The sequence below is a fragment of the Eptesicus fuscus genome, chromosome 2 (genome assembly GCF_027574615.1).
Source record: "Eptesicus fuscus isolate TK198812 chromosome 2, DD_ASM_mEF_20220401, whole genome shotgun sequence".
Classification (NCBI taxonomy): domain Eukaryota; kingdom Metazoa; phylum Chordata; class Mammalia; order Chiroptera; family Vespertilionidae; genus Eptesicus; species Eptesicus fuscus.
The window spans coordinates 116,464,743-116,490,499 of NC_072474.1; the positions used below are offsets into that span (position 1 = coordinate 116,464,743).

General features: G+C 49.0%; 1 protein-coding gene across 2 annotated transcripts in view; it reads right to left on the reverse strand.

Annotated features, from left to right (window-relative positions):
- The window catches only part of FAM193A (family with sequence similarity 193 member A), a 107,896-nt gene extending 98,988 nt beyond the window's left edge, over nucleotides 1–8,908 (reverse strand). The window contains exon 1 of one of the 2 annotated variants that reach the window (XM_054708558.1): nucleotides 8,865–8,908. Coding sequence is in view for 1 of the 2 variants with exons in the window: in XM_054708551.1 (XP_054564526.1) it covers nucleotides 8,002–8,223 (222 nt within the window). In the remaining variant the exon portion in view is untranslated. Of the gene's footprint in view, nucleotides 1–8,001; nucleotides 8,409–8,864 lie in introns of those variants that run through there. The other variant, XM_054708551.1, reaches the window with a different exon arrangement.
- Nucleotides 8,909–25,757: the final 16,849 nt, after the last annotated feature.

Consider the following 25,757-nt stretch of genomic DNA (forward strand, 5'->3'; position numbering starts at 1 on the left):
AGGGACCGCCCTCTCCAGTGCATGAATTTTCATGCACCGGGCCTCTAGAATATATATATATATATATAATGATTAATGAAAATCAATCAAGCAGCTGTCTATTAAGACACCGACTTCTTTATCTCTCTCTCCCAATTTTTTTTGGGGGAGGCAACCAAAATTTTTGGTGGCCTTGGAAAAAAAAAAAAAGACACCGACTTCGAATAAAATTATGTAGATGGGTTAAAAGTAAAAGGACAGACAAAGATGTGCCATGCATATACTAATTAAAAGAAAGCTGGAGTGGTTGTTCATCTCAGATGAAGTAAATTTCAGAGCTAAGAAAACTACCAGAAATAAGAGGGACATAAAAATGACAAAAGAAGTCAATTCACCAAGATGACATAACAATCTTAAATAGATATGTACCAAACAACAGAACTTCAAAATACATGAAGCAAAATCTAAACAAACTGTAAGGAGAAAACAAGAAACCCACACCTTTAGTCAGAGACTTCACACTCCTTTCTCAGCATCTGACGGAACTGGTACACAAAAGAACTAAAAAAATCATCACCAAGCTGAATCTGATATTCAGATAACACTCCACTCAATATACATATTGTAAGCGCACAAGTAATATTCACCAAGATAATTCATATTTGAAATGTTTTAAATAAATAAAATCACACAAAGCATGTTCTCTGACCATATTGGAATTGGATTGGAACTCAGTAACAGGATGGTAACAGAAAATTAAATAACATACTTCTAAATAACCCATGAGTCAAAGAGGAGATTCAAGGGAAATTAGCTGAATGAAACGGAAAGTACAACAAACCAAGATTTGTGTGATGCCACTAAAGTATGGCTTAGAGGGAAGTTTGTGGCACTGAATATGTATATTAGGAAAGAAATTTGGTATCAAATCAATAATCCAAGCTTCTCACTTAAGAAATTAGAAAAAAAATCAAAATAAACCCAAAGCAAGCAATAATGCAAAGGTAAAAAAAATCCATGAAATCACAACCAAAAAAACAAGAGGAAAAAAATAATCAATAAAACAAAATGCTGGTTCTTTGAAAAGATTAAAAACATGAGGAAACTCTGGCAAGACTGGCAGAAAAAATATAAAAAATAAGACAAGCTACCAACATGAAGAATAAAAGAAGGGACCCCTCTCCCCACGTTAAAAAGATAATTAAGGACCACCACAGGCAACTCTACACACACACATTCAACAACTTAGATGAAATGGACAATTATTTGAAAAACACAAACTACTAAAGAAAGAAACAATTCCTAATTTACTTGATGAAGCCAGCACTATCCTGATATCAAAACCAAACAAGGGCAATATAAGAGAACTGCTGACCCACGTCTCATGAAAAAGGTGCAACAATGCTCAACCAAGTGGACCCAGCTGTTTAGGAAGAGTAACACCCCATAACCAAGGAGGGTCTGTATTCCAGGAATGCAAACATGGTTCAATATCCAAAAACCAATAATATAATCTACCACAGTAACAGTATAAAGATGACAGATAACACGATCATATCAGTGAATTACTAAAGCATTGGACAAAATCCAACATCCATTAACAAAATTCTCAGCAAACTAAAAACAGAAAAGAACTCGGTTACCCTGACAATGGGTAGCTACAAAAAGTCTACAGCAGGCATCACACTTCAGGGTGAAAGACAGAATGTTTCCCCTAAAACCAGGAACAAGGAAACTGTACTAAAGCCTAGTCAATATAATAATCAAACAAGAAAAAAAATCACTATTCACAGACATATGATTGTCTACAAAGAAATCCAAATGAATCCACATCCCACGCCCAGGATATATGATTTTAGCAAGATAAAGGGATAGGGGTGAACACACAAAATTATATTCCTATATACTAGCCATAAATAATGTAAACTTCAAAAAATACCATTTACAAAAGTTGAAAAAAAAAAAAAGGAAACACGTATAAACCTAACAAAATATGGACAGGATCTATATGCTGAAAATTATAAAACACTGATGAAAGAAATCAAAGATGTCAAATATATCTCAATTTAAAAAAAAGAAAGAAATTGAAGCCCTGGCCAGTATGCTCAGTGGTTGGAGCATTAGCCCTCGCACTGAAGGGTCATAGGTTTGATTCCTTGTCAAGGGCATGTACCTGGGTTTGCAGGTTCAATCCCTGGCCCTGGCCAGGGACCCTTCGGGAGGCAACCAATTGATGTGTCTTTGTCACATCAATGTTTCTCTCTCTCTCCCTCCTCTAACTCCGCCCTCCCTCCCATTCTCTCTAAAAATCAATGGGAAAAATATCTGCAGGTGAGGATTAACAACAACAAAAAGACATTGAAGATGACTAGGTACACATCACATTCATGGAGTGGAAGAGTCAACAAATACATGTCAATTTTCCACCAAATTGATCTATAGACTTAAGGCTATTCTAATTAAATCCCACAATTATTATTAGTAGATATAGGTAAGCTGGTTCTAAAATGTATGGAAAAGCAAAACAATAAATAGCCAAAACAATGTTTTTAAGTTGGAGGAATCACCTTGTCCAAACTTAAGACTTCTAGTAATTAAGACAGTATTGTATAAGCCCGTGGTCGGCAAACTGTGGCTCTCGAGCCACATGCGGCTCTTTGGCCCCTTGAGTGTGGCTCTTCCACAAAATACCACGGCCTGGGCGAGTCTATTTAGAAGAAGTGGTGTTAGAAGAAGTTCAAGTTTAAAAAATGTGGCTCTCAAAAGAAATTTCAATCGTTGTACTGTTGATATTTGGCTCTGTTGACTAATGAGTTTGCCGACCACTGTCCTAGAAGATACAAGAATGTCAAATAATCAAATAAACACATGAAAAGTGTTCACTATCAGTAATAAATAGGGAATACAAACTAAAACCACAATGCCACTGCACACCTATTCATTCAACTGGTTCCAGTAACAACCACTGCCGACATCAAGTGCTACAAGGATGCAGAGAAGCCGGAACTCCCACTTTGCGGGTGGAAGTCACAACGGTAAGTCACTCTGGAAAGCCGCTCAGAGGTTCCTTATGTTTCCACATAACCGAGCTCCCACTGCCGGGTATGTGCCACAGAGAAATGAAAATTCACGTTCCACAGAAACCTGTGCACAGGTGTCTATCAGAGCTCTGTTTACTATCACCAAAATGTGGAAGAACCCCAAAGACTACCACAGGAGAACGGGTAAACTGTGGCACGTTTACACAGCGGAATGCTCCTCAGCAGTAAAAAGGAACACACCACAGATGCATGCAACAAATGAACCACAAAGTGACTATGCTGTGTGAAATAAACCAGCCTCAAAAAACGACATACACATGATTCCATTTGTATGACTTCTCTAAAAGGCAAACCCATAGTAACAAGTACCGGCTGGCAAGAATTTAGGGGTGGGAAGAGTTTAAAGGTACAGGGAGCATGAGGGAGCCTCTGGGGTGCCCACACTGCTCTGTGTCCTGTCTGTGGTAGTGGATACATAAATCCATATATGGTTTAAATCCAAAGCACTGTACAATTTCAAACACCAATGCTATGACATGTTAATTTTTTTTTAATTAGCATGCAATAAAACCATTAAAAAAGTGTCTGACAGCATAAAGTCAAACTAAATGTATACTTCGCTACTCCCCTCTGGGCTGAAAGGAGTGCTCACGTCCCCCACAGGCCATGTACAGGGCTTGCATAGCAGCTTGATTCGAACCCGCCTTAAAATAACGGGACCTCACCCCCAGCAGTGTGAGGAGGGGTAAACTGAACACCCACAAACAGAAAACGGCACCAGGAAAACAACGATGCGGCTCCATCGGTAACACGGACACGGGTCAGATGTGACGTTCAGCCAAACAGCACTGGCCCAGAGGACTTTTCTATGAAATTTAAACACATGTGAGAATAATGGTGGGTGCCTGAGAGAGGGGAGCAAGGGGGGTGCTAGGCTCTAGGAATAGCCTCTGTCCTGTACAGTGGTCATACGGGTGTACAGACACAGAACACCCTCAGAGGCGTGCTCTCTGCAGCTGTACAAATTCCTGATCTCAGTGAAAGCACAGGAGGTTTTTTTCTAGCTCCTTCTCTGACCTACTCCTCAGATCACTAAGGCAAATATGAACTAGAGAGTTATGACTGAACCTCGTTTTCTCATGGGAGCAATTTCTGCAACACAGGAAAGGCCTCTAAGTGTACCCCAAGATCCATGACTGCACCACAGAATACAGTTTGATGGCTTTAAACATTATTAACGTTATCTCCATCTTACCACCTTTTCAGCAATGAAAAAGAACCTGTGTTATTACAAATGCCCTTACACTAGCACATTTCTCTGACTTCAAAACTTTAATATTGCTATTTTAAAATGTACTTCGATCCCTACCCCAAATGGCTTCTTTTTATAAATCTCTAACAGCATTACAAAAATAGCCCTTAATTCATATTTGAACCCTCCATGAGTGTAAATTATATGTAATTTGATATTCCAACAGCTAGCGGCATGAGTTAATTTCCATAATAGAGAAATTCAGACTTTTGTAAATATGTATATGACTTAACTTTGCACACCCATTCAGAAAATAATTCTGATGGTCTAAATATTTTCATAAAATACCTATATGTTTATTTTTTTTAAACATATTTTATTGATTTTTTACAAAGAGGAAGGGAGAGGGATAGAGAGCTAGAAACATCGATGAGAGAGAAACATCGATCAGCTGCCTCCTGCACACCCCCTACTGAAGGGGATGTGCCCGCAACCAAAGTACATGCCCTTGACTGGAATCGAACCCTGGACCCTTCAGTCCGCAGGCCGACGCTCTACCCACTGAGCCAAACCAGTCAGGGCCCTATATGTTTAACTGTTAAAACATAGAAATAGCCAAATTAGTTTTATTTGAAAAAGAAAAAATTTTGGTAATACCGGTTTGTGAAAGCATCATTCACTTTTTTGCTCTGTAAGTAATGTTCACTGTAGAAAAGTCTTAAAGCTTGAGTCTTTAAAAAAATGATAATAATTTATTGATTTCAGAGAGGAAGGGAGAGGGAGAGAGGAGATAGAAACATCAATGATGAGAGAGAATCATTGATCAGCTGCCTCCCGCACGCCCCCCACTGGGGATCAAGCGGGCAACCCCAGCATGTGCTCTTAACCGGAATCAAACCCGGGACCCTTCAGTCCACAGGTCTACACTCTGTCCACTGAGCCAAAAAAGCTAAGGCTAAAGCTTCAGTCTTAAATGATGTGCAAAATGGAAAAAAGGCCATCAAAATTTCCACCGCAAACATTCTGATGTATATCCTATCAGACTTTCCTATGCAAACACACACACACACACACACACACACACACACACACACACACACACACAGGTATTTTACAAAAATGGGTCCAGCCCAGCTAGTGCGGTTCAGTGGTTCAGCGTCAACCCATGCACCAGGAGGTGACAGGTTCATGCCTGGGTTTCCGGTTTGATCCCCAGGAGAGGGCATGCAGGAGGCAGCTGTTCCATGTCTCTCTCTCTCTCTCTCTCTCTCTCTCTCTCTCTCCCCCCCCCCCCCCCCACTACAAAATCAATAAAAACACATTTTTAAAAAATGGGTCCAGCCCTGGCCCGTTTTGATCAGTGGTTAGAGCATCGGCCTGCTGACAGAAGGGTCACGGGTTAGATTCCCAGTCAAAGGCATGTACTTCGGTTGCAGGCTCTCCCTGGCACCAGGCTGTATGTGGTGCATGCAGGAGGCCACCAATTGATGTGTCTCTCTCACACAGATATTCCTCTCTCCCTCTCGCTCCCTCCCCGGCACTCCCTCTAAAAATCAATGGGAAAAATATCCTTGGGTGAGGATTAAAAAAAAAGTCCATAAACTTTTCTATTTTGTAAGCTGCATTATTCACTTAATATAACATGAATACTATAAAAATTACATTTTAAAATAGAAATGCAAAATAGTAAGATATATTCATGATAGCCTTCATCCACCAACTTCCCATTTTGGGGACACCCCTTCACATTTGTGCAGACTACCCACAAGGCTGTTAGCATAGACCTTGTCATGACCCAAGTCCATGGTTTTTTTTAATTGATTTGAAAGAGGGAGAGGGAAAGAGAGAAACATCAATGTGAGAGAGAAACATCGATGGGCTGCCGCCTGCAAGTCCCTCAGTGGGGATCCAGCCAGCAACCCGGGCATGTGCCCTGACTGGAATCAAACCTGTGACCTTTTGGTGCATGGGACAACACTCAACCACCAAGACCCATGTTCACCGCTTCTAACCCGCATTGCTTCCCCATTCCGCAGGGGGGGAAAGCTTGGTCAGATCACCCTGCAGCAAAGTCCCTAATCAAGTCCCTCACAGCCTCCTGAACAACCAGGATCATGCACTCACCCAGGGCTGGGTGCCACTGGGCCCTGTGTACGCACCTTCCCTGCGGTCACTTGTTCAACTCACTCGTGTCACTACCGGAGGAGCTGGGTGCCACATCACCTACTGAGGCAGCGAGGCTGACACCTGCCTGGGGACACAGACCCCGCCAACTGTGTGCCCCACGCTGTGTGCCCCAGGCTTCTGCTGGGAGCCAGACACTACACGCTACCTTGTCTCCCTGCTCAAGCATCGCCACCCATGTGCACAAACACCCTCCTCGCCTCAGCAGCAGCCTTGATGAGGGTGCCCTGGGTCTCACACTCAGCGCTGTGTCCTGCACACAGACAGGGCAGGGGGGCTGCCAGCCCTTCCCCTCTCACTCCTCCTGGAAACCTGCCTGGTGCCCCTGCGCGGGGTGCGGAGCAGGACCCCAGAACCAGGGGCCTGTCTGGGAAACGCAGGTCACCGGAGCTGAGCTACATATTGCAAAGCAAAAGGGAGTCATGAAACCTAGGGGCACGGCATGAACGGCGAGCATCAGGACCGCCGCCGCACCACCACCTGTCTTTTATTCAGCCGGTGAAATGGGTTCTGTCTCACATCCAGCACCAGCCAGGGTTGCCCCCGTTTTCCTGAAGGATTTGCACAGGCAGACTCCTCCCCGCCCCCCGCAGCAGCCAACGCGGCTCTTAGCTCCAGCCCTGGAACCAAACACCGCGCTCATCTTTGATCGCAAGAACTGCACCCGTTTTGCTCTCGGAGTACAGGGCAAGGGCAACCTCTGGCGAATGTGACGTCCAGGGTTTGGCCCCGGGTCCTGAACAAACGTGACGATGGCACCTAAAGACGGCGCCGCAGGACACAGCACGGTAGCCGGGCCGCCGCACGCATCCATCCCGGCGTCACCCGTGCCCCAGGCAATGGGCTCGGCTCCCGGCCGTCCCTGCACAATATTTTGAATCTTTCGTAAAACAATTTCTGTCTCACCCTCCGGCACACAAATACTCCTGAAGGAGCCTTTTAATCGCGAATGTCTTTAAAACAACAGTTCTGACAACTTTTGGGAAAACCCATTGTTTCTGGAAATGACTGCGCCAGCGGCGTGTCTCCTGCAGGGCTGGGACCTGAGCATCCCCAGCTGGGAGGTGCCCGCGGCGCGGAGAAGTCACCTGTCACGGCCTCACGTCCCAACGCCGAACATGAGCCCTCGCACCACATGACCCCCGAGAGCTCCGCCGAGCGGGGATGCAGGCCGGCCGCCGCCCGGGAGGCTGTCAGGTGGCCTCCCAACGCCCCCCGGGAGCAGGCGGACGGCTTCCCGGGCGCCTGGCCGGACCACCGCCGCGGCCGGCAGAAGCAGGGCCGGCGACGCGACCCCGCAGCCCCGACCTGCGGAGGGGCCCGCGCGTCCCCTGACACGGTGACCGAGCAGCTGCACGCGAGAGGTTTCCAGGGCGAGCCCCGCGCGCCGGGGCGGCACCACCCCCGGGGCCGTGACAGCCGCGCGCAGGTGGGCAGCGCGGCGGCGCCTCGCCCGGAAGATGCCGGGTCCGCGGGAAGGTGTCACGAGCCGCCGCCCGTTACCCGCGGGAGCGGCCCCGCGCCCTCCCCGCCCCCGCCGCTTACCTCGAAGTAGCCTCCGGGGGCGGCGCCGCCCGCGCTGAGGGGCCCGTTGGCCACCGCCGCGCCGCCCGGGGCCGCCAGGCCCGCGGCCTGGGTGCCGCGCAGCGCCGCCGCCGGGCTGGCCTTGCCGCCACTCGCGCCGCCGTGGCCCCCGCCCGAGCCGCCGCCGCCGCCCCGCTTGTTCTTCCGGCGCTTGGCCCCTCGCTTGGTGTCGGCCGGGCTCATGGCGGGCGGCAGGCGGGGAGGGCGGGGAGGCTGTGGCGGCGGCGGAGCTCTGCGGCCGGCCGAGGGCGGGGGACGCTGCGCGGGGTCGAGTCCGGGCGGGCGGGCAGAGCCGGGCGGGCGGGAGCTGCCGGGTGGCCGCAGGGCGGGAGAAACGGCGAGTCCACCGGGCCCGGCGCCGCCGCTGACCAGAGTTAGAGTCCAATATGGCGGACACAAGGGGAAAGGGATCCCAGTTTACGTCGGGGGAGGGGGAAGGAGCGGCGGGGAGGGGGTGGGGTGTGGGCGCCCTCCCCCTCCCGCCTTACTCCGCCCTCTTCAGCGCCGCTGCCCCTCGGCCTCGCACGCCCCCTCCCGCCGTTAACGTCAGCCGGGACGCAGGGCACGCCGGGAGTTGGAGTCCCCGCTTCCGCGCCGCCCCTGAGGGTACCCGGAGGGAGGACTACTATTCCCGGCAGGCCGTGCGCTGTCCAGAGCGCCGATGCCGCGAGGGGCTGAAGCGAGGGAGCGGGATGCGACGCCAACGTCGCCGCCGCGCTCCCTGCCTCCCGACCCCGCCCGCGCCGCGCGGCCTTCTGGGAGTTGTAGTTGGGCGGAGGGGCTGGGCCGGCGCGAGGCCGTGTCCCCAACGGCGAGAGAACTACCGGGCTGGAAGAGAGGAGTTCCGCCTCTTGACAGACACCGCGACTTCCCCGCGCTCTCGGGCTGGCCGACTTGGGGCCTCAGGCCGGAGGGCCCCCCGGGATGCTCGAGGCCAGCAGCCCCGGCTCTGTCCAGCCGGGAGTGGCCCGGTGACCTTGGGCCAGCCCCTAGCCTGAGTGCAGGTGACTCCATGGGGACGACAGCAGCCCTCCTCGCCGGCTTGGTGGGGTTGCGGAGGGCGCCTGGAAAGCGCTCGGAGCTGCTGCCCCGAGAGCCCGCAGCCACCGTGCTCGACTGACGGCACAGAGGCCTGGCGCACAAAACCGCCTCTGGCTTAGAACCCTGCGCCCTTCCCGCTGGCCCTCCCCGCACCCCGCTCCGCCGTCGTCCAGCGCGCTAGGTGCCTGGCGACCCTGCAGGGTCCCGGGAGGGCCCGGCCGTTCCTTAGGCCTCGCATTCACCCACCGCCCAGGCCACGAGCCCGGCCAGACCCTCTGCCTGGACCCTCCTCAGGGGCGCCTGGCCCACCATCACAAGCCCCAGGCACATCTCTGCCCTTAGACCCTGCGCTCTAGAGGGCCTCACTTAGCCAACAACCGAGACACAAAGACGTGTTTCCCCTCCTGGTTCCGTGAGTAGTCGCAGGCCCCAGGTGCAGCAGAGCTTGGCACTGGGTGTTGGTGGGAGGGCCTCCATTTGCACCCTTTCCTGGGCCCTACAGCCTTTAGCTCTGAGCCTGCCAAGGTCTCACCGTCCCCCTTGCCCCAGCTGCACCCACAGCCTTCCAACCCTCCGGCCCATCCTTCCTGCCATAACCAGAATGAGCTAATATGTATGATCCAATTAACCCTCTGCTTAAAACCCTGCAGACTCCTCCTTGTCGGCAGAGTAAAGGCCCCTCCCCTCCCCGGGGTTTTGTTTGACCCTGCCTGGCACTCCAGCTGTCCTCTAGGTGGACAATGCCTTGGGCTGTCCCCCACCCCACAGCAGCTGGGTCAGACACTCCCCTCTCCCACAGCTCCCATGCTGTGCCTTGTCATAAAGCAGGTTGGCATTGGATTGGGATTCTGGGTGTTCCCCAGGATCCCCAGAGAAGAGAGGTCTCGGGACCCGGGGAGAGCATGGGAGTGACTGCCTCCTGCACCTCTGAACCCCAGCTCCTACCAAGTAAGGGCTGTGTACATACCAATCCAGACATAATAATGGCCATTTGTCAAGCCACTATGCACCAGCCATTCTGCCTGCTGCTGTAACATCTCATCCACTCTTGAGATAGCACCATTCGCCTACATTATGGATGAGAAATTGAAGTTCATATATGTTAAGGGATTTGCCCAAAGTAAACAGCAGATAGTCAGAGGCCCAGCCCAGATTCCAACTCAGGTGTGGCTCAAGTGATACAGTGAGTTCCTCTGAGGTCTGGGGGCAGGGGAACAAGTGAAAATGGCAGAAGCTGCAGGCCCCACAGGAGGGGGTGATTCTAAACTAGAGGCCCGGTGCACGAAATTTGTGCACAGGTAGGTTCCTAGGCCTGGCCTGCGATCAGGGCCTATCAGATTCCCCACCTCCCCGCCACCTCCATCCCTCGATCCCTCAGCACCCCGCTACTGGCTCCGCCCCCTGGTGGTCAGCACCTGTCATAGCGAGTGACCAAACTCCCGAGGGGACAATTTGCATAGTAGCCTTTTATTATATACTAGAAGCCTGTTGCACGAAGTTTCGTGCAAAAGACCTTCCTTCACCTGGCTGCTGGCACCAGTTTTCTGCCAGCACCAGTTTTCCTCTGGCCACCTGCCGATCCGAGCGCCTCCCGCCAGCGCGATCAGCCACCCTGAGTTCCTCTAGCATCGCGCTGGCAGGAGGCGCTCCGATCGGCAGGTGGCCAGAGGAAAACTGGTGCTGGCGGAAAACTGGTGCCAGCAGCCACGCAATCAGCCACCCCGATTTCTGCCACCAGTGCCTTCCGCCGGCCCCACGGGTCCTCCCGCAGCGTCGGCCATTGGGGCTGGCGGGAGTCCCCGCCCCCCGCCAGCCCAATTGGCCACCCCGAGTCCCGCCCCCAGCCTCCCAACGACCCAATCGTGGGTGTAGCGGAGTGATGGTAATTTGCATATTACCATTTTATTAGGTAGGAAAAGGCTACCGCTGGGAGCCATGGAAGGTTTTTGAGCAGGGAGTGTCATGATAGGATATGTGTGTGTGTGTGCGTGTGCGTGTGTGTGTGTGTGTGTGTGTGTGTATATATATATTTTTTAATCCTCACCTGAAGATATTTTTCCATTCATTTTTTAAAAAGAATTGGAGTCAGAGGGGAAGACAGAGAGAAACCTGGATGTGAGAGAAACACATCGATTGGTTGCCTCCTGCAGGTGCCCCAACCAAGGCCTGGGCCAGGGAGGAGCCTGCAAACAAGATACATGCCCTTGACTGGAATCGAACCTGGGACCCTTTGGTCTGCAGGCTGATGCTCTATCCACTGAGCCAAACCGGCCAGGGCTAGTTTTTAGAGATCTCTGGCTATTGTGTCAAGAATGGATGTTGGGCCGAAACCGGTTTGGCTCAGTGGATAGAGCGTCGGCCTGCGGACTGAAAGGTCCCAGGTTCGATTCCGGTCAAGGACATGTACCTTGGTTGCGGGCACATCCCCAGTAGGGGGTGTGAAAGAGGCAGCTGGTCGATGTTTCTCTCTCATCGATGTTTCTAACTATCCCTCTCTCTTCCTCATTGTAATAAATCAATAAAATATATTAAAAAAAAAAAAAAGAATGGATGTCGGAAAAGAAAAAATTAAAATAAAATAAAAGAATGGCTGTCAGGAGCAAGACTGGAGGCCAGGACACTGGTGTCAGCCCCGTGGAGTGCAGAGGGGGCTCCTGGGAGGAGAAGTGAAGCAAAGGCCGGAAGCAGTGGTTCTCAGCCTTTGTTTCTCATTATCTCCCCCTAGGGAGACATTAACAAGGAATTAAGATTAAAATAATTAAATACTCAATAAGATTTTGTCTGGTGCGGCTGAACTTTGGAAGGCCACAAGCCATTATAATATCTAAGATTTGTTTCTCCCCCTGAGAGTCAGTTTTAACCCCCCTGGAAGTCACTGTTCCATTAGGACATATGTAGATGGAGAGAGAGGTTGTGATGGAGACTCATTTATTATAAGGAATTGGCTTGCACAGCAGTGGAGCCTGACAAGTCCCAAGACCTGCAGTCAGCAAGCTGGAGACCCAGCAGAGCCCGTGGTGTGGCTCCAGCCAAAGCCCCCAGGTTCAAGGCCCAGGAGGCACTGATGTGTCAGTGAGCCCAAAGGCGGGAAATAAAAACGGATCCATGTCCAGCTCAGACAGGCCACAGGCAGGCAGCAGGAGTTCCACCTTCTCTCTCTCTCTCTCTCTCTCTCTCTCTCTCTCTCTCTCTCTCTCTCTCTCTAAATCTTTATTGTTGAAAGTATTACAAGGAGTTCCACCTTTCCTATTCAGGCCCTTTTGTTCTGTGCAGGCCTTCAACGGACTGGACGAAGCCCACCCACATGGAGGAGGGCCTGCTCAGTCTACGGATACAGATGTTCGTCTCACCCAGAACCACCCTCACAGACACATCCAGGTGGTTTGACCAAATGCCCGAAAGTTAACGCCCACCAGGGAGAATGCAGGCAAAAAGGGTGCTATGTCCTGAGAAGTCAGAGCTCAATCTGGCAGGAGTGCCAGGGAGGGGCCTGGGGAAGGTGTGGCATGGAGAAAGCCGCTCAGCCCCCCCCACCGCTTTGGCTCAGTGGGTAGAGCATCGGCTTGTGGACCAAAGGGTCCCGGGTTTGATTCAGGTCAAGGGCATGAACCTCAGTTGCAGGCTCCTCCCTGGCCCAGGCCCTTGGTCAGCGCACGTGCAGGAGGCAACCAATCGGTGTGTGTCTGTCACATCTGTTTCTCTCTGTCTTTCCCTCTCTCTCCCACTCTCTCTAAAACCCAATGGAAAAATACCCTTGGGTGAGGATTAACAAAGAAAAAAGAAAGCCGCTCAGACCCGCTCTGGTCCCGGAAGGCTCTTGGAACGGGCTGGCAGGAAAAGGTGGCATAAGTTGGATATTTCTGTAAAAGCGAAGTTTTATTACTTTCATGCACATGTTATTAGCCAAGATTTGAATATGTACTAGTAACAAGACAATTGTCTAAGGAAAACCGGCGAGGGAGTGATCTCAGTGCGTAACCAGTGAGCATCACGTAATAATGACAGCCTCACCTCGCTTTGCTGACTCCTGGTGGCACTGAGTCTGCAGGTGGAGGAGCGGACACCTCTGCTCAGGCCACTTCCTTGCCCGAAGCAGGGCCACAGCGGCGGGTCCCACCCAAGCAGGTCCCGGAATTCTATGCGGATACTATGCAATGCGGGAACGGATATGGACATATTAGTGCTTGGGGAACTAACGAATTAGGCAGTCCTTTGTTGTTAATCCTCATGCGAGGACACTTTTCCATTAAATTTTTTAGAGAGAGTTGGAAGGGAGGGGGAGAGAGAGAGAGAAACATTGATGTGAGAGAGGCACATCAATTGGTTGCCTGCCACACACACCCCGACCAGAGCCGAGGATTGAGCCGGCAACTGAGGGACATGCCCTTGACCAGAATCGAACCCAGCACCCTTCAGTCTGTGGGCTGGCGCACTATCCACTGAGCAACACCAGCCAGGGCGTTAGGTAGTTCTTGACATCCAAACCTGAAGGCTGCAGGTCAGTAAACTTTGCATGTGGAGCCTCTGATCAGCTTTGAGACACGTCACTACTGCCCGGCCGGGCAGCTCAGTTGATGAGAGCATCATCCCCACTCACCAAGGTTTCAGATTCGATCTCGGGTCTAGGCACATGCAAGAATCAACCACTGAATCCATAAACAAACAACAAAGCAGTGTTTCTCAAATCAACACAGCTTTTCAAATGGCTCCAGCACAGATTTAAAAAATGTGTGTGTGCAGGGGAGCGACAAACTTTCGTAATGAATTGAAAAAAATGTCACGACCCTGCTTTATAGCTTCAAAGACATCTAAGAAAGGAGTCTTGGAAATAAAAAACATAGCCACAATGATTTTTAAAAATCTCAATACAAGTGTTGCAAGATACAGTTAAGGACATTATTCAGACAGTAGGGAAGAAACACATAGAAAATAGAGATTAGACCTAAACTTTCAATTTGGGAAATCCAACAACTTTCTAACAAGTGTTCCGGGGCGGGGTGGAGGGGGTGGGGGCGCAGAACAGCTTTTGAAAGAGAGAATACTATTGACCGGAAATAAGGGCTCCCGTGCCCAGATTGAGTCTCTCCAGGACATGATTCATTGTAGAAAACCAGAGGTAAACCAAATAGCTTAAAACATCGAAAAGGAAGTCACGCTTAAAAAAAAAAAAGGGGGGGTGGGATGGGAATGGGGGGACGAGGACAAATATATGATACCTTAATCAATAAAGAAATTTAAAAAAAAAGATCATAAAAAAAAAGGCAGGTGAAAGGATTTCACTAAATATCTTAACAGTAATATTCGATGCTAAGGAACAGAGCAGGGCTTTCCAAGTTCTGTATAGAAATGAAATACCACACAGAATTGTGTGAAGAAATAAACCCCACAATTCTGGATATGTGAACTGTATTTTTTCAGGTCATCAGACTGGGACATAGTAACACCCTGCAGTACTCCTAGATCTGTTCCCACCTCCAGTCCTCCAGTCTGGGCAGCTACACACCCCTTCCCATGTGACCTCAGAGATCACCCAACCATGAGCGATGGAGAAGGGCTGGGGCGTTTAAAGGAGTGCTGAAATTGTCAAAGGAATCCACCGGAAGGCTTGCAAAACCAAGTTAAGGAAATTATCCAGAATGAAAACAAAAAGACATAAAATAGGAGAGAAAAGAGACAAGTTCAATAGAGGAGGTTGGACAACTTCCTAATAGGAGTTACAGCAAAAAAAAAAAAAAAATTTATTTTAAATAAAAAAACTTGTATTTACTTAGAAGCATTTAGAATGTCACCAAAACGGCTGCAACTTTTTTTTACCATCACAGACTGGTAGTCAATTATTTCATACTAGTGACCCGGTGCACGGATTTGTGCACAGTGAAAGGAAATCAATTAGAAGGTGGCCGGCGGGATGGGACTGGGCGAGACGGGCCAGACACGCCCTGGAGCCAACCTCCCGTGGTCCCTCCCCGCCGTCTGCGGAGTGAGCGGGGTCCCTCCAGCAGGTGGGGTCCCTCGGCCTGGCCTGCAGGGATCAGGCTGAAACCAGCTCTCTGACATCCCCCGAGGGGTCCCGGAGTGCGAGAGGGCACTCTGCAAAGCTGCTGTTGTACAGGGTGTGGAACGCAAACGTGAGTGTGCAGTAAACCAGATTCAGGGCTGACAGTGCCCCAGCAGCAACATAACCCATGGGCGAAGGTGGAGTCGCAAAGCCGTATGAGGAATCGGGCTTCCTCCTCTCTGGCTTCGGGGTGCATCACCTGAAAACTGCCACTGCCAAGTCACTCCAGCTCGGCAGCTCCTGTGTTGAGCATCTGACCCCTGGTGGTCAGTGCACATCTTAGCGACCGGTCAGACAGGCGGAGGGACACGTAGCATATTAGCCTTTTATATACACACTGAGTGGCCAGATTATTATGACCACCTGACGTTTGTAGGCAAATTAACTGTACACTGCATCGTATGGGATATGGAAGCCGAAGGCCTGTTCGAACACCTTTGCTGTCTGCAGTTATCAAGATAAAACATCTCTAATTCGCACAGGAACACAAGGATTGGACAGTCGAGCATTGGAAAAAAGTCATGTGGTCCGATGAATCACGTTTCCAGTTGCATCATGCAGATGGCAGATTGAAAATTTCATGGAAACAGCATGAAAGCATGCACCCCACATGCATGAGTACAACCCTTCAAGCTGGAGGGGGCAGTGTTATGATTTGGGGCATGTTTTCCTGGCATGATTTGGGCCCTTTAATTCGTGTGGAACAACGTCTGAATAGCACAACATACCTAAGTATTGTTACTGATCAGGTTCATCCTATCATGTTGATGGCGTATCCCAATGGAGATGGCTTCTTCCAACAAGACAATGCGCCCTGCCATGGTGCTCGTATTGTGCAGGAGTGGTTTCAGGAACATGAGGGAGACTTTACCTTGCTTAGGTGGCCCCCACAATCACCAGATGTCAATCCAATTGAGCATTTGTAGGATGAAGTTAAAAGAGCCATCAGGCAGCTGGTTCCACAGCCATCAAACCTCACAGAACTGGACAGTGCTATTCATCAGGCGTGGTGTCAGATTCCTCGCATCACCTTTCAACATCTCGTGTAGTCGATGCCAAGAAGAATCGCCGCAGTATTGAAGGCAAAAGGTGGCCCAACGACATACTGATGGGGTGGTCATAATAATCTGGCCACTCGGTGTATAGGTAAGCTGCCATCAGAAACAACTGAAGATGAAAAAATTACCATCCCCTGCCCTAGGCCCGTGGTAGGCAAACTGCGGCTCGCGAGCCACATGCGGCTCTTTGGCCCCTAGAGTGTGGCTCTTCCACAAAATGCCACGGCCTGGGCAAGTCTATTTTGAAGACGTGGCGTTAGAAGAAGTTTAAATTTAAAAAATGTGGCTCTCAAAAGAAATTTCAATCGTTGTACTGTTGGTATTTGGCTCTGCTGGCTAATGAGTTTGCCGACCACTGCCCTAGGCGGTTTGGCTCAGTGGATAGAGAGTTGGCCAGTGGACTGAAGCGTCCTGGCCTCGATTCCAGTCAAGGGCACCTGCCCAGGTGTTGGGCTCAATCCCCAGTAGGGAGCATGCAGGAGGCAGCCAATCAATGATCCTCTCTCATCAATGATGTTTCTATCTCTCCCTCACCCTTCCTCTCTGAAATCAATAAAAATATTTTTAAAAAGACCATCCCCATATATAACTAATCAGTGCTGAGCACCAGCAAGAGGCTGCTGTAACTTTCCAGGCCAATTCACAACCCCTGCAGTGCAGCAGGCAAGGTTAGTGGCTGCTGAAAATCCCGCCAGCACAGGCGACCTAGGGCCACAGTGGTAGTGCGTTAACTGTACAGAAAAGGACACGGTCAGTTTAAAAGCAAATCTTGCGCAGCCTTACGTTTCTCGTGTTTTAAAGGAGTGTGCACAGGGGATTAAATGCTCTATAGACAAGAAAACAGCTGCGCTAAAACCAACTTATTCATCATCTTCGCCTCCCTCCTCCTCCTCTCCCGCCCCTTTCTTCTTCTTCTGGCCTTTTCGCCGCATCAGCTCTCCTCAGCTCGCTGTGTGGCAGTGACCTCTCCTCTTTCTCCTCCAGCTCAGCAGCTTCTCTTCCTAAGGCTGTTGTCACCCGTGGGGGCCGCCCGCCGTGTGGTCCCACACCCCCAGCGCTTTGCGACCTCCCCGCTGGCCAGGCGGGAGGCTCCTTCGATTGGGCGCTATTCCGAACAAAGCAAGCAAAGGCCGCAGGCCGCCTCTCCGGTGCCCTGCGACCCTTGGGTTTCCTTTTGGTTTCCCTTTCGGAGGAATTTCGGTTTGCATTTCTCTCTCCTCACGGCCTTGTCCGCCTGTCACGTCTTCACATTTTCCTTTCTCCGGAGCAGACGGGCTCCCACCTTTCCGAGCTCTTAGGGAACTGCCTGGGGCAGGTTTGCACCAAGAAAACGCATGACGGCACTCTGCCTCCGGCTTCTCCTGTGCCCGCGTGCCCTTCCTTCTCCCCCGCGGGCACAGGCCCTGGCCGGTGTGGCTCGGTTGGTCGGAGCATCGTCCCATACACCAAAAGGGTGTGGGTTCGATTCCCAGTCAGACCACATACCTACGTGCACATGTGGCATACAAGTGATCAATGTTTCTCTCTCATCCCTTCCCCTTTCCCTACACAAAACGAACACCTGGAGGAAGAACCAGCCCAAGCTGGAATAGGACACGGAAGGCTGTGAGGACAGAGGCTGCGATGGCTGAGTTATCTGGTGTCTGAGGTTGAACTAGAAGGCTGGGTAAAGGGCAGGTACAACAGCGCCTGTCAGTCACGAGCTGGTCAAGGAACAACGTATGGTCATGAGTATGGACGCTTGTTTACTATGTATGTTATTGATTTCAGAGAGGAAGGGAAAGGGAGAGAAACATCAATAATGAGAATCACCAATCGGCTGTCTCCTGCACGCCCCCTGCTGGGGATCGAGCCCGCAACCCAGGCCTGTGCCCTGACGGGGAATTGAACCATGACCTCCTGGTTCATAGGTCAGCGCTCAACCACTGAGCCATGCCAGCCAGGGTTGTTTACCGAACCTATATAATAAAAGGCTAATATGCAAATTGATCAAATAACTGGTCACTATGACGCGCACTGACCACCACGGGACAGACGCTCAACACAGGAGCTGCCCCCTGGTGGTCAGTGCACCAGAAGCTGGGCTCACAAGAGGGTGCAGGCTGGGCTGAGGGGGGCTAAGGGGACTAAGGGGGGCTGAGGGGAACCCCCCCCCCCCCCCGCCGAGTGCACCGGGCCTCTAGTTTAACCATAACAGCTATATGGATGACTTATGAAAAAATACGTTTAGGGACTTGAGAGCTATTAAATATAAAGACAAAGTTGGGGGGGGGGGTCCAGTTTTTAGAGTGCTTTCAGGTCTCAGGGTCCTAGACTGAGAAGTAGGGCAGAGGGCAGAGGGCACTCCTGGGGACTCTTTTGAGGCTGGAGACAAAAATGTGGAGCCTTGGGGCTAGGATCCCAGTGAGATGGATGAGTAAGTCCCTGAGCCTAAAGGTTTTTCCTTCAGGTCATTGCCACATCCTCACACTGTAGGCGGGAAACGAGGAGGCACACTTTCTAGAAAGACCTGGAGAGCAGAGCAGAGGCTCTGGCCACTTCGTCTGGCTGAGAAGACGAGGGTCTCTGACCAGGACTGGCCAGGGGGAAGCCCTTCATGGGAAGAGAAGCACCATGAGACGGCACCTCCCCGACACAATGCCGCCTTCCCCGGCTCCGCGCGGCGGGGAAGGCGAGAGCCCGGCCTGTGTGCCGAGCCGAGGCCACCTGGCGCCTCTCGGCTCGCTTATGCTGCAGTCCAGCTCTCAACTGAAACTCACTGGGCTGGAGACAGAAACACAGGATGACAAAAACAAACGCATGGGCGAGTCACCTGTCAGTCAGTGGATAACAGCTGCAAGGACTGGATAACAGCTGCAACCTACATGTTCAAGAAAATAGAGGAAAAAGGTTAGAGATGAAAGGGTGGGGAATTTCACTTGAGAATTGAGCTGTAAAAGAAAATTAATTAGGCCCTAGCCGGTTTGGCTCAGTGGATAGAGCATCAGCCTGCGGATTAAAGGGTCCCAGGTTCGAGTCTGGCCAAGGGCACATGCCCGGATTGGGGGCTCAATCCCCAGTGTGGGGCGTGCAGGAGGCAGCCAACTGATGATCCTCTCTCATCATTGATGTTTCTATCTCTCTCCCTTCCTGTCTGAAATCAATTAAAAAAAATATAAAAAATAATAAAGTGATGGTGTCTGAAACTACGCTTAAAAAGATAATTAGAATTCAGAAATAAGGAAAATTAATAATTCAATAAAATTTAACAGATGATTGAACACAGCATGAGAGGATTGATGAATAGAAGATAGCTCAATATAAAACATCCTAGCCTGGCCGGTGTGGCTCAGTAGTTGGGCATCCACCTATGAACCAGGAGGTCACAGTTTAATTCCCAGACAGTGCACATGCCTGGGTTGCGGGTTCAATTTCCAGTAGGGGGCATGCAGGAGACAGCCCATCAATGATTCTCATCATTGATGTTTCTATCTTCTCTCCCTCTCCCTTCCTCTCTCTGAAATCAACAAAAACATATTTTTAAAAATCTTTTTTTAAAAAAATATATTTTATTGACTTTTACAGAGAGGAAGGGAGAGGGATAGAGAGTTAGAAACATCAATGAGAGAGAAACATCGATCAGCTGCCTCCTGCACAACACCTACTGGGGATGTGCCCACAACCAAGGTACATGCCCTTGACCGGACTCGAACCTGGGACCCTTCGGTCCACAGGCCGACGCTCTATCCACTGAGCAAAACCGGCTAGGGCCATATTTTTAAAAATCTTAATGTTTTATTTAATATATTCAAAACACCATGACTTAAACATGTAATCAACATAAATTATATTAAAATTATTAATCTTAGGGTTTTTTTTTCATGTCAAGTCTCCAGCATCCTGTGTATATTATACCTCCAGATTCTCTTCATTTGGATTCACCATGTTTCTTTTTTTTAATACATATTTTTATTGATTTTTAGAGAGAGAAGGGAGAGGAAGAAACATCGATGTGAGAAATGTCAATCTGCTGCCATCTGCATTCCTCCTACTGGGTACTGAGCCCGCAACCCAGACACGTGCCCCGCCAGGAAATTGAACCTGCCACCTCCTGGTGCACGGGTCCACCTCAGCCACTGAGCCGCACGCCGAGCATGGATTCACCATGTTTCAAGTGCTGGAGCCACAGTGACTCATGGCAACCACATTAGGCAGCAACTGGCAAGTTTTGTTGGCCTGGCCAGTGTGGCTCAGTGGGTTAGATCATCATCCCATGCACCCAAGGATAACGGCTTCCTCCCAGTCAGGGTACATACCCCACCTGCATGTTTGATCCCTGGTTGGGCGTGTACGGGATGCAACCAATTGTTTCTCTCTCTCTCTCTCTCTCTCTCTCAAATCAATGAAAACATATCCTTGGGTGAGGATTAAAAAAAAAAAAAAGAATGAAGATGGCCTTTTCAGATTAACAGAAATAGTGACAATCAATTGCCAATAAGAATTCACTAAAAGAAATTCGTCTCTGGGCAGAAGAAACATTATCCCAGGTGGAAGCGAGGAAAGGAATAAAGACCAGACACATTCTTGTCCTATCATGTGTGTCTAGCTTGTTTACTTAGCACCATGTTATCAAGGCTCCTCCATGTTGTATCAGAATTTGTTTTTCGTTTATTATAATCCTGTTTTTAAAAATTTTTTAATTTATTTTATTTATTCCAGAGAGGGAGAGGGAGATAGAAACATCAATGATGAGAGTCATTGATCAACTGCCTCCTGCACGCCCCCAACTGGGGACAGAGCCCACAACCCAGGCATGTGCCCTTGATTGGAATCGAACCCGGGACCCTTCAGTCTACAGGCCGATGCTCTACCCACTGAGCCAAACCGGCCAGGGCTTTCCTGTGTTTTTGATGATAGCCTTCCCAGTGCGTGTGAAGTGGAATCTCTTTGTGGTTCGATTCACATTTCACTCCGAATTGATGGTGCTGAGTTACTTTCATGTGCCTCTTGGCCATTTGTGTATCTTCTTTGGAGAAATACCTATTTCAGTCTTTTGCCACTTTTTAAACTGAGTGTCTGATTGTTGTTGTTGTTGAACTTTTGAAGCATTTTATATATCGTGGTTATCAGTCCCTTAGCAGAGAGATGGCTCGCACTTATTTTCTCTTCTATGGGTTGATTCTCTCTTCCCTGTCTTGATAGTGTCCTTTGATGCCCAAGTTTTTCATTTTGATGAAGTAGAATTTATTTTTCCTTTTTTTTTTTAATTTTATTTTTCCTTTTGTTGCCTTGTTTTTGGTGTCATATTTAAGAAACCATTGGGAACAGAGTGCAGAATCGCGGAGGGAAGGCAAGGGGAGGGTGGGTGGGTGGGAAGTGATCAACCAAGACCTTGTATGCATATATGCATAACCCATGGACAGATAATAGGGTGGTGAAGGCCTGGGGTGGGGAGGCAGGCTGGAGGGGGTCAATGGGGAGGGGGAAGAGGGGGACATATGTAATACTTTCAACAATAACAATTTAAAAAACAAACCACTGGTATATCCAAGGTCAGGAATATTTCCCTGTTTTCTCCTAAGAATTTGACTCTTAAATCTAGGTCTTTGATCTATTTTGCCTATGGCTTTAAGACCCAACTTCACTTTTTAAATATATTTTTATTGACTTGAGAGAACGGGAGAGGGAGAGAAACATCAATGATGAGAACCATTGATCGGCTGCCTCCTGCACACCCCCCACTGGGGATCAATCCCACAACCCTGGCGTGTACCCTGACTGGGAATCAAACCGTGACTTCCTGGTTCACTTGTTGATGCTCAACCACTGAGCTATGCTGGCCGGGCCCAACTTCATTCTTAAACGTGTGCATATCCAATTTTCCAAGCGCCATTTGCTGGAGAACTTTCTTTCTCCATTGAGTGGTCTTAAAACCCCTGTGGAAATCATTTGACCATGGAGGTGAGGGTTTATTTCTGGGCTCTCACTCTCATTCCATTGATCTGGGGTGGAGGCCTGTCTGTTCGTCCTCAGGCTACCATCACAGTTCTTATTTTTTATTGATTTCAGAGAGAGATAGAAACATCGATGATGAGAAAGAATCACTGCTCAGCTGCCTCTTGCACACTGGGGATTGAGCCTGCAACCCAGGCATGTGCTATGACCGGAAATTGAACTGTGACCTCCTGGTTCATAGGTCGATGCTCAACCACTGAGCCACGCCAGCCGGGCTCCTCTTATTATTGATAGTGTATAAAAATACAATTGATTTGTGAATTTGTGTCCTGCAACTTTGCTGAACTCCTTTGCAAGCTCTAACAGCTGTGTGTGTACTGGGGGTTCTTTAGGGTTTTTACATATAAGATCATGTCTTCTACAAAGATACTTTTCCTTTTTCACTCACGATTTGGATGACTCTTTTCTTTTTTGCATCATTGCTCTGCTTAGAAACCGCAGTATTATTGTGAATAGAGATGATAAAAGTGAGCCTCCTGGTCTTGCTCCTGACCTTCGGGGGAAAAGCTTGCATTCTTTCGCCTTCGAGCACATTAGCTACAGGCTTTACATAAACGGCCTTTATTTATTTATTTTATTTTAATTTAAATTTTTAAATTTATTTTTAATATATTTTATTGATTTTTTACAGAGAGCAAGGGAGAGGGATAGAGAGCTAGAAACATCGAAGAGAGAGAAACATCGATCAGCTGCCTCCTGCACACCCCCTACTGGGGATGTGCCCGAAACCAAGGTACATGCCCCTGACCGGGATCGAACCTGGGACCCTTCAGTCCGCAGGCCGACGCTCTACCCACTGAGCCAAACCGGTCAGGGCATAAACAGCCTTTATTATGTTGAGGTACTTTCCTTCGATCCTTGGTCTGTTTCTATCATGAAAATGTGATTTTATCCAATGCTTGTTCTGCATGAGCTGCAATGGTCATGTTTTGCCCTCTACACTCTACTCAGGCAGTGTGCTGGGTGATTTCCAGAGGCTGGGTCCTTCCTGCATCCCTGGAACCCCCTTACTGTTGCTGAATTCGGGGTGCTAGCAGTGTGCTGAGGTTTTCTGCCTCAACGTTCACAAGATGTGACTCTGCAGTTTCTCCCCCTGCAGTTGTCTGGGTGGCTTCAGTATCAAGATAGCACTGGCCTCACAGAATGCGTTAGGAAGTGTTCTGTCATCTCGAAATTTCTGGAAGAATGTGGACAAGAGCAGTGTTCCCTCTTTTCTACGTTTGGTGAAGTTTACCAGTGAAGCCACCTGGTCGTTGGCTCTTATTGCTTGGGGTTTTGAGTAGTTTAAATGTCACTTCTTGCAGGTCTTCTCATTTTCTATTTGTTCTGGAATCAGCTTTTCTAGTTTGTTTCTAGGAATTTGTCCATTTCACCTAGATTACCCAATTTGTTGGCATACAGGTATTCATAGTAGTCTTTTTTCATCTTCCTTATTTCTGTAAAGTTCAGTCATGTCCTCTTTCACTGGTTTTAGTAATTTGAGTCTTCTCTTTTCTTCTTAGTCAATTTAGCTAAAGGTCAACTTTGTTGACCTTAAAGAAACTTCTACTGTCCTTGATTTTCTCTAGTTTCTTATCCTCAGTCTTTTATCCCTGCTTTAATCTCTATTCCTTCCGTCCTGCTGGCTCCGGGTTTGGCTTACTCTTCTTTTTCTAGTTCCTTAGGCACACAATTAGAGAACTGCTTCGATGTAGACATTTACAACTATAACACCCCGGCACTGGTTCCATGCTTCCCATACACTCTGGTACGTTGCATTCTCATCGCATTCTTCTCAAGGTATTTTCTCCTTTCCTTTGTGATTTGTTTGATCTCCTGGTTGTTTAAAAGTGTTAATTTCCACATACTTTTGAGTTTTCCCAGCTGTTTATACCCTAAAACTCAGTTATTTCACACTGAATTATATGCCCACCATGTGAGCAAAACTGCACCGGAAGAGACAGACACAATATTTGCTTTTGGCTATTAGTAGCCAAAACACTTAATGACTGAGAGAATAAATGGAAGCATATTCACTAATGAAATACTACACAGCAAGGAAGATGAACAAACCAGACATGAACAAATCAAAGCCACCCCCTCCAAAAAACACAAATTATCCCATCTACTTAAAGTTCAAAGAGTCAAAACTACATTATGTAATTAGCCTGTGTGTTCTTCTAATTAAACTTGTAGGAGTAATTTCTGTAAAACTCACATTAGCAGTGACTGGGGGAGAAGGTCGAGGGCACTGGCCAGGGAGAGGGGCTCCAGGTGTTGGCGTGTGTTTCTGGCTGCAGCTGGTTGTCTCCTGGGCATTTGCTTCATGGTAATTCATGAAGATGTGCTTTTGAGATAATCCAATGAGTTGTGTGTGTATTATACTTCGCAGTATAAACGATAAGTATGTATTGGCCTTGAGTTGGTAACATCAAACACTTCCTAAAAGCAAAGACAAACACTTCCCAGTCTACCAGGTTACAGGCGCACAGAGGGAGGAAACCTCAGAGCATAAGGAAGTCCTCAGCCATGAGGAAACTTCAGAATTGGACCACAGGCTCAGATGCTGGACTTAGAATAGAATATGAAATTGAGACGTTTCTAACAAACATCTATATATATAAAAGCCTAAGCGACCGTTCAACTGGTGCTATGACGCACACTGACCACTGGGGGCAGACGCTCAATGCACAGGCATGGAAGCATGGAACAAACTGATGAATCTCAGAGGGAAGTGGGGGGGGGGGAGGGCAGGAAGTGATTAACCAAAGATCTTATATGCATACTAGAGGCCTGGTGCATAGATTCGGGCACCGGTGGAGCCCCTCAGCCTGGCCTGTGGGGATCGAGCCGAATACATACACTGGGCCTACGACATCCCCCGAAGGGTCCGGATTACAAGAGGGAGCAGGCTAGGCCAAGGGACCCCACCAGTGCACAAATCTGTGTATCGAGCCTCTAGTTACAAATAAAAGGAGCCCTGGCCGGTTGCTCAATGGTTAGAGCACCAGCCCCAGGACGGAAGGGTTGCAGGTTTGATTGCTGGTCAAGGGCATGTACTTTGGTTGTGGGTTCATATCCCAGCCACCAGTTAGGGTGTGTGCAGAAGGAAACCAGTTGCCTTAAGGAGCAATCAGAGGGACCTGAGTCTGCGTGGTGCTGGTCCGGGGCAGGGGACCTGAGACTGCACTCCCTGCCCGGCAGGCTTGACGGGGACCTCAAGGCCTGCCCCCTGCCCCAGGCCAGGCAACCTGAGGCTGTGCCCCTACCTGGCAGGGCTTGACGGGGGTGTGGCCAGCCGGGTCTGGGTCTTGCACGATTTCAAAGTGCACGTGGGTGGGCAGGGACTTTACTGGTTCCCGTGGTGCGCCCCAGACACTTGACAGGAGGAAGATTTTCATATACATTTTACTAATTTTCTTTGACACTTCTATTATAGAGAAAGGGCAAATAGCAATATTAACCCTTTGCACTTGCTTGCTTTTTTCTCGATTCCTTTATTCTACTCGGGATTTAATGCTGTGTTGAGTCACACTCGACAACCGAGTGCAAAAGATTAAAGTATTTACTCTAATTAATTCCCTTTT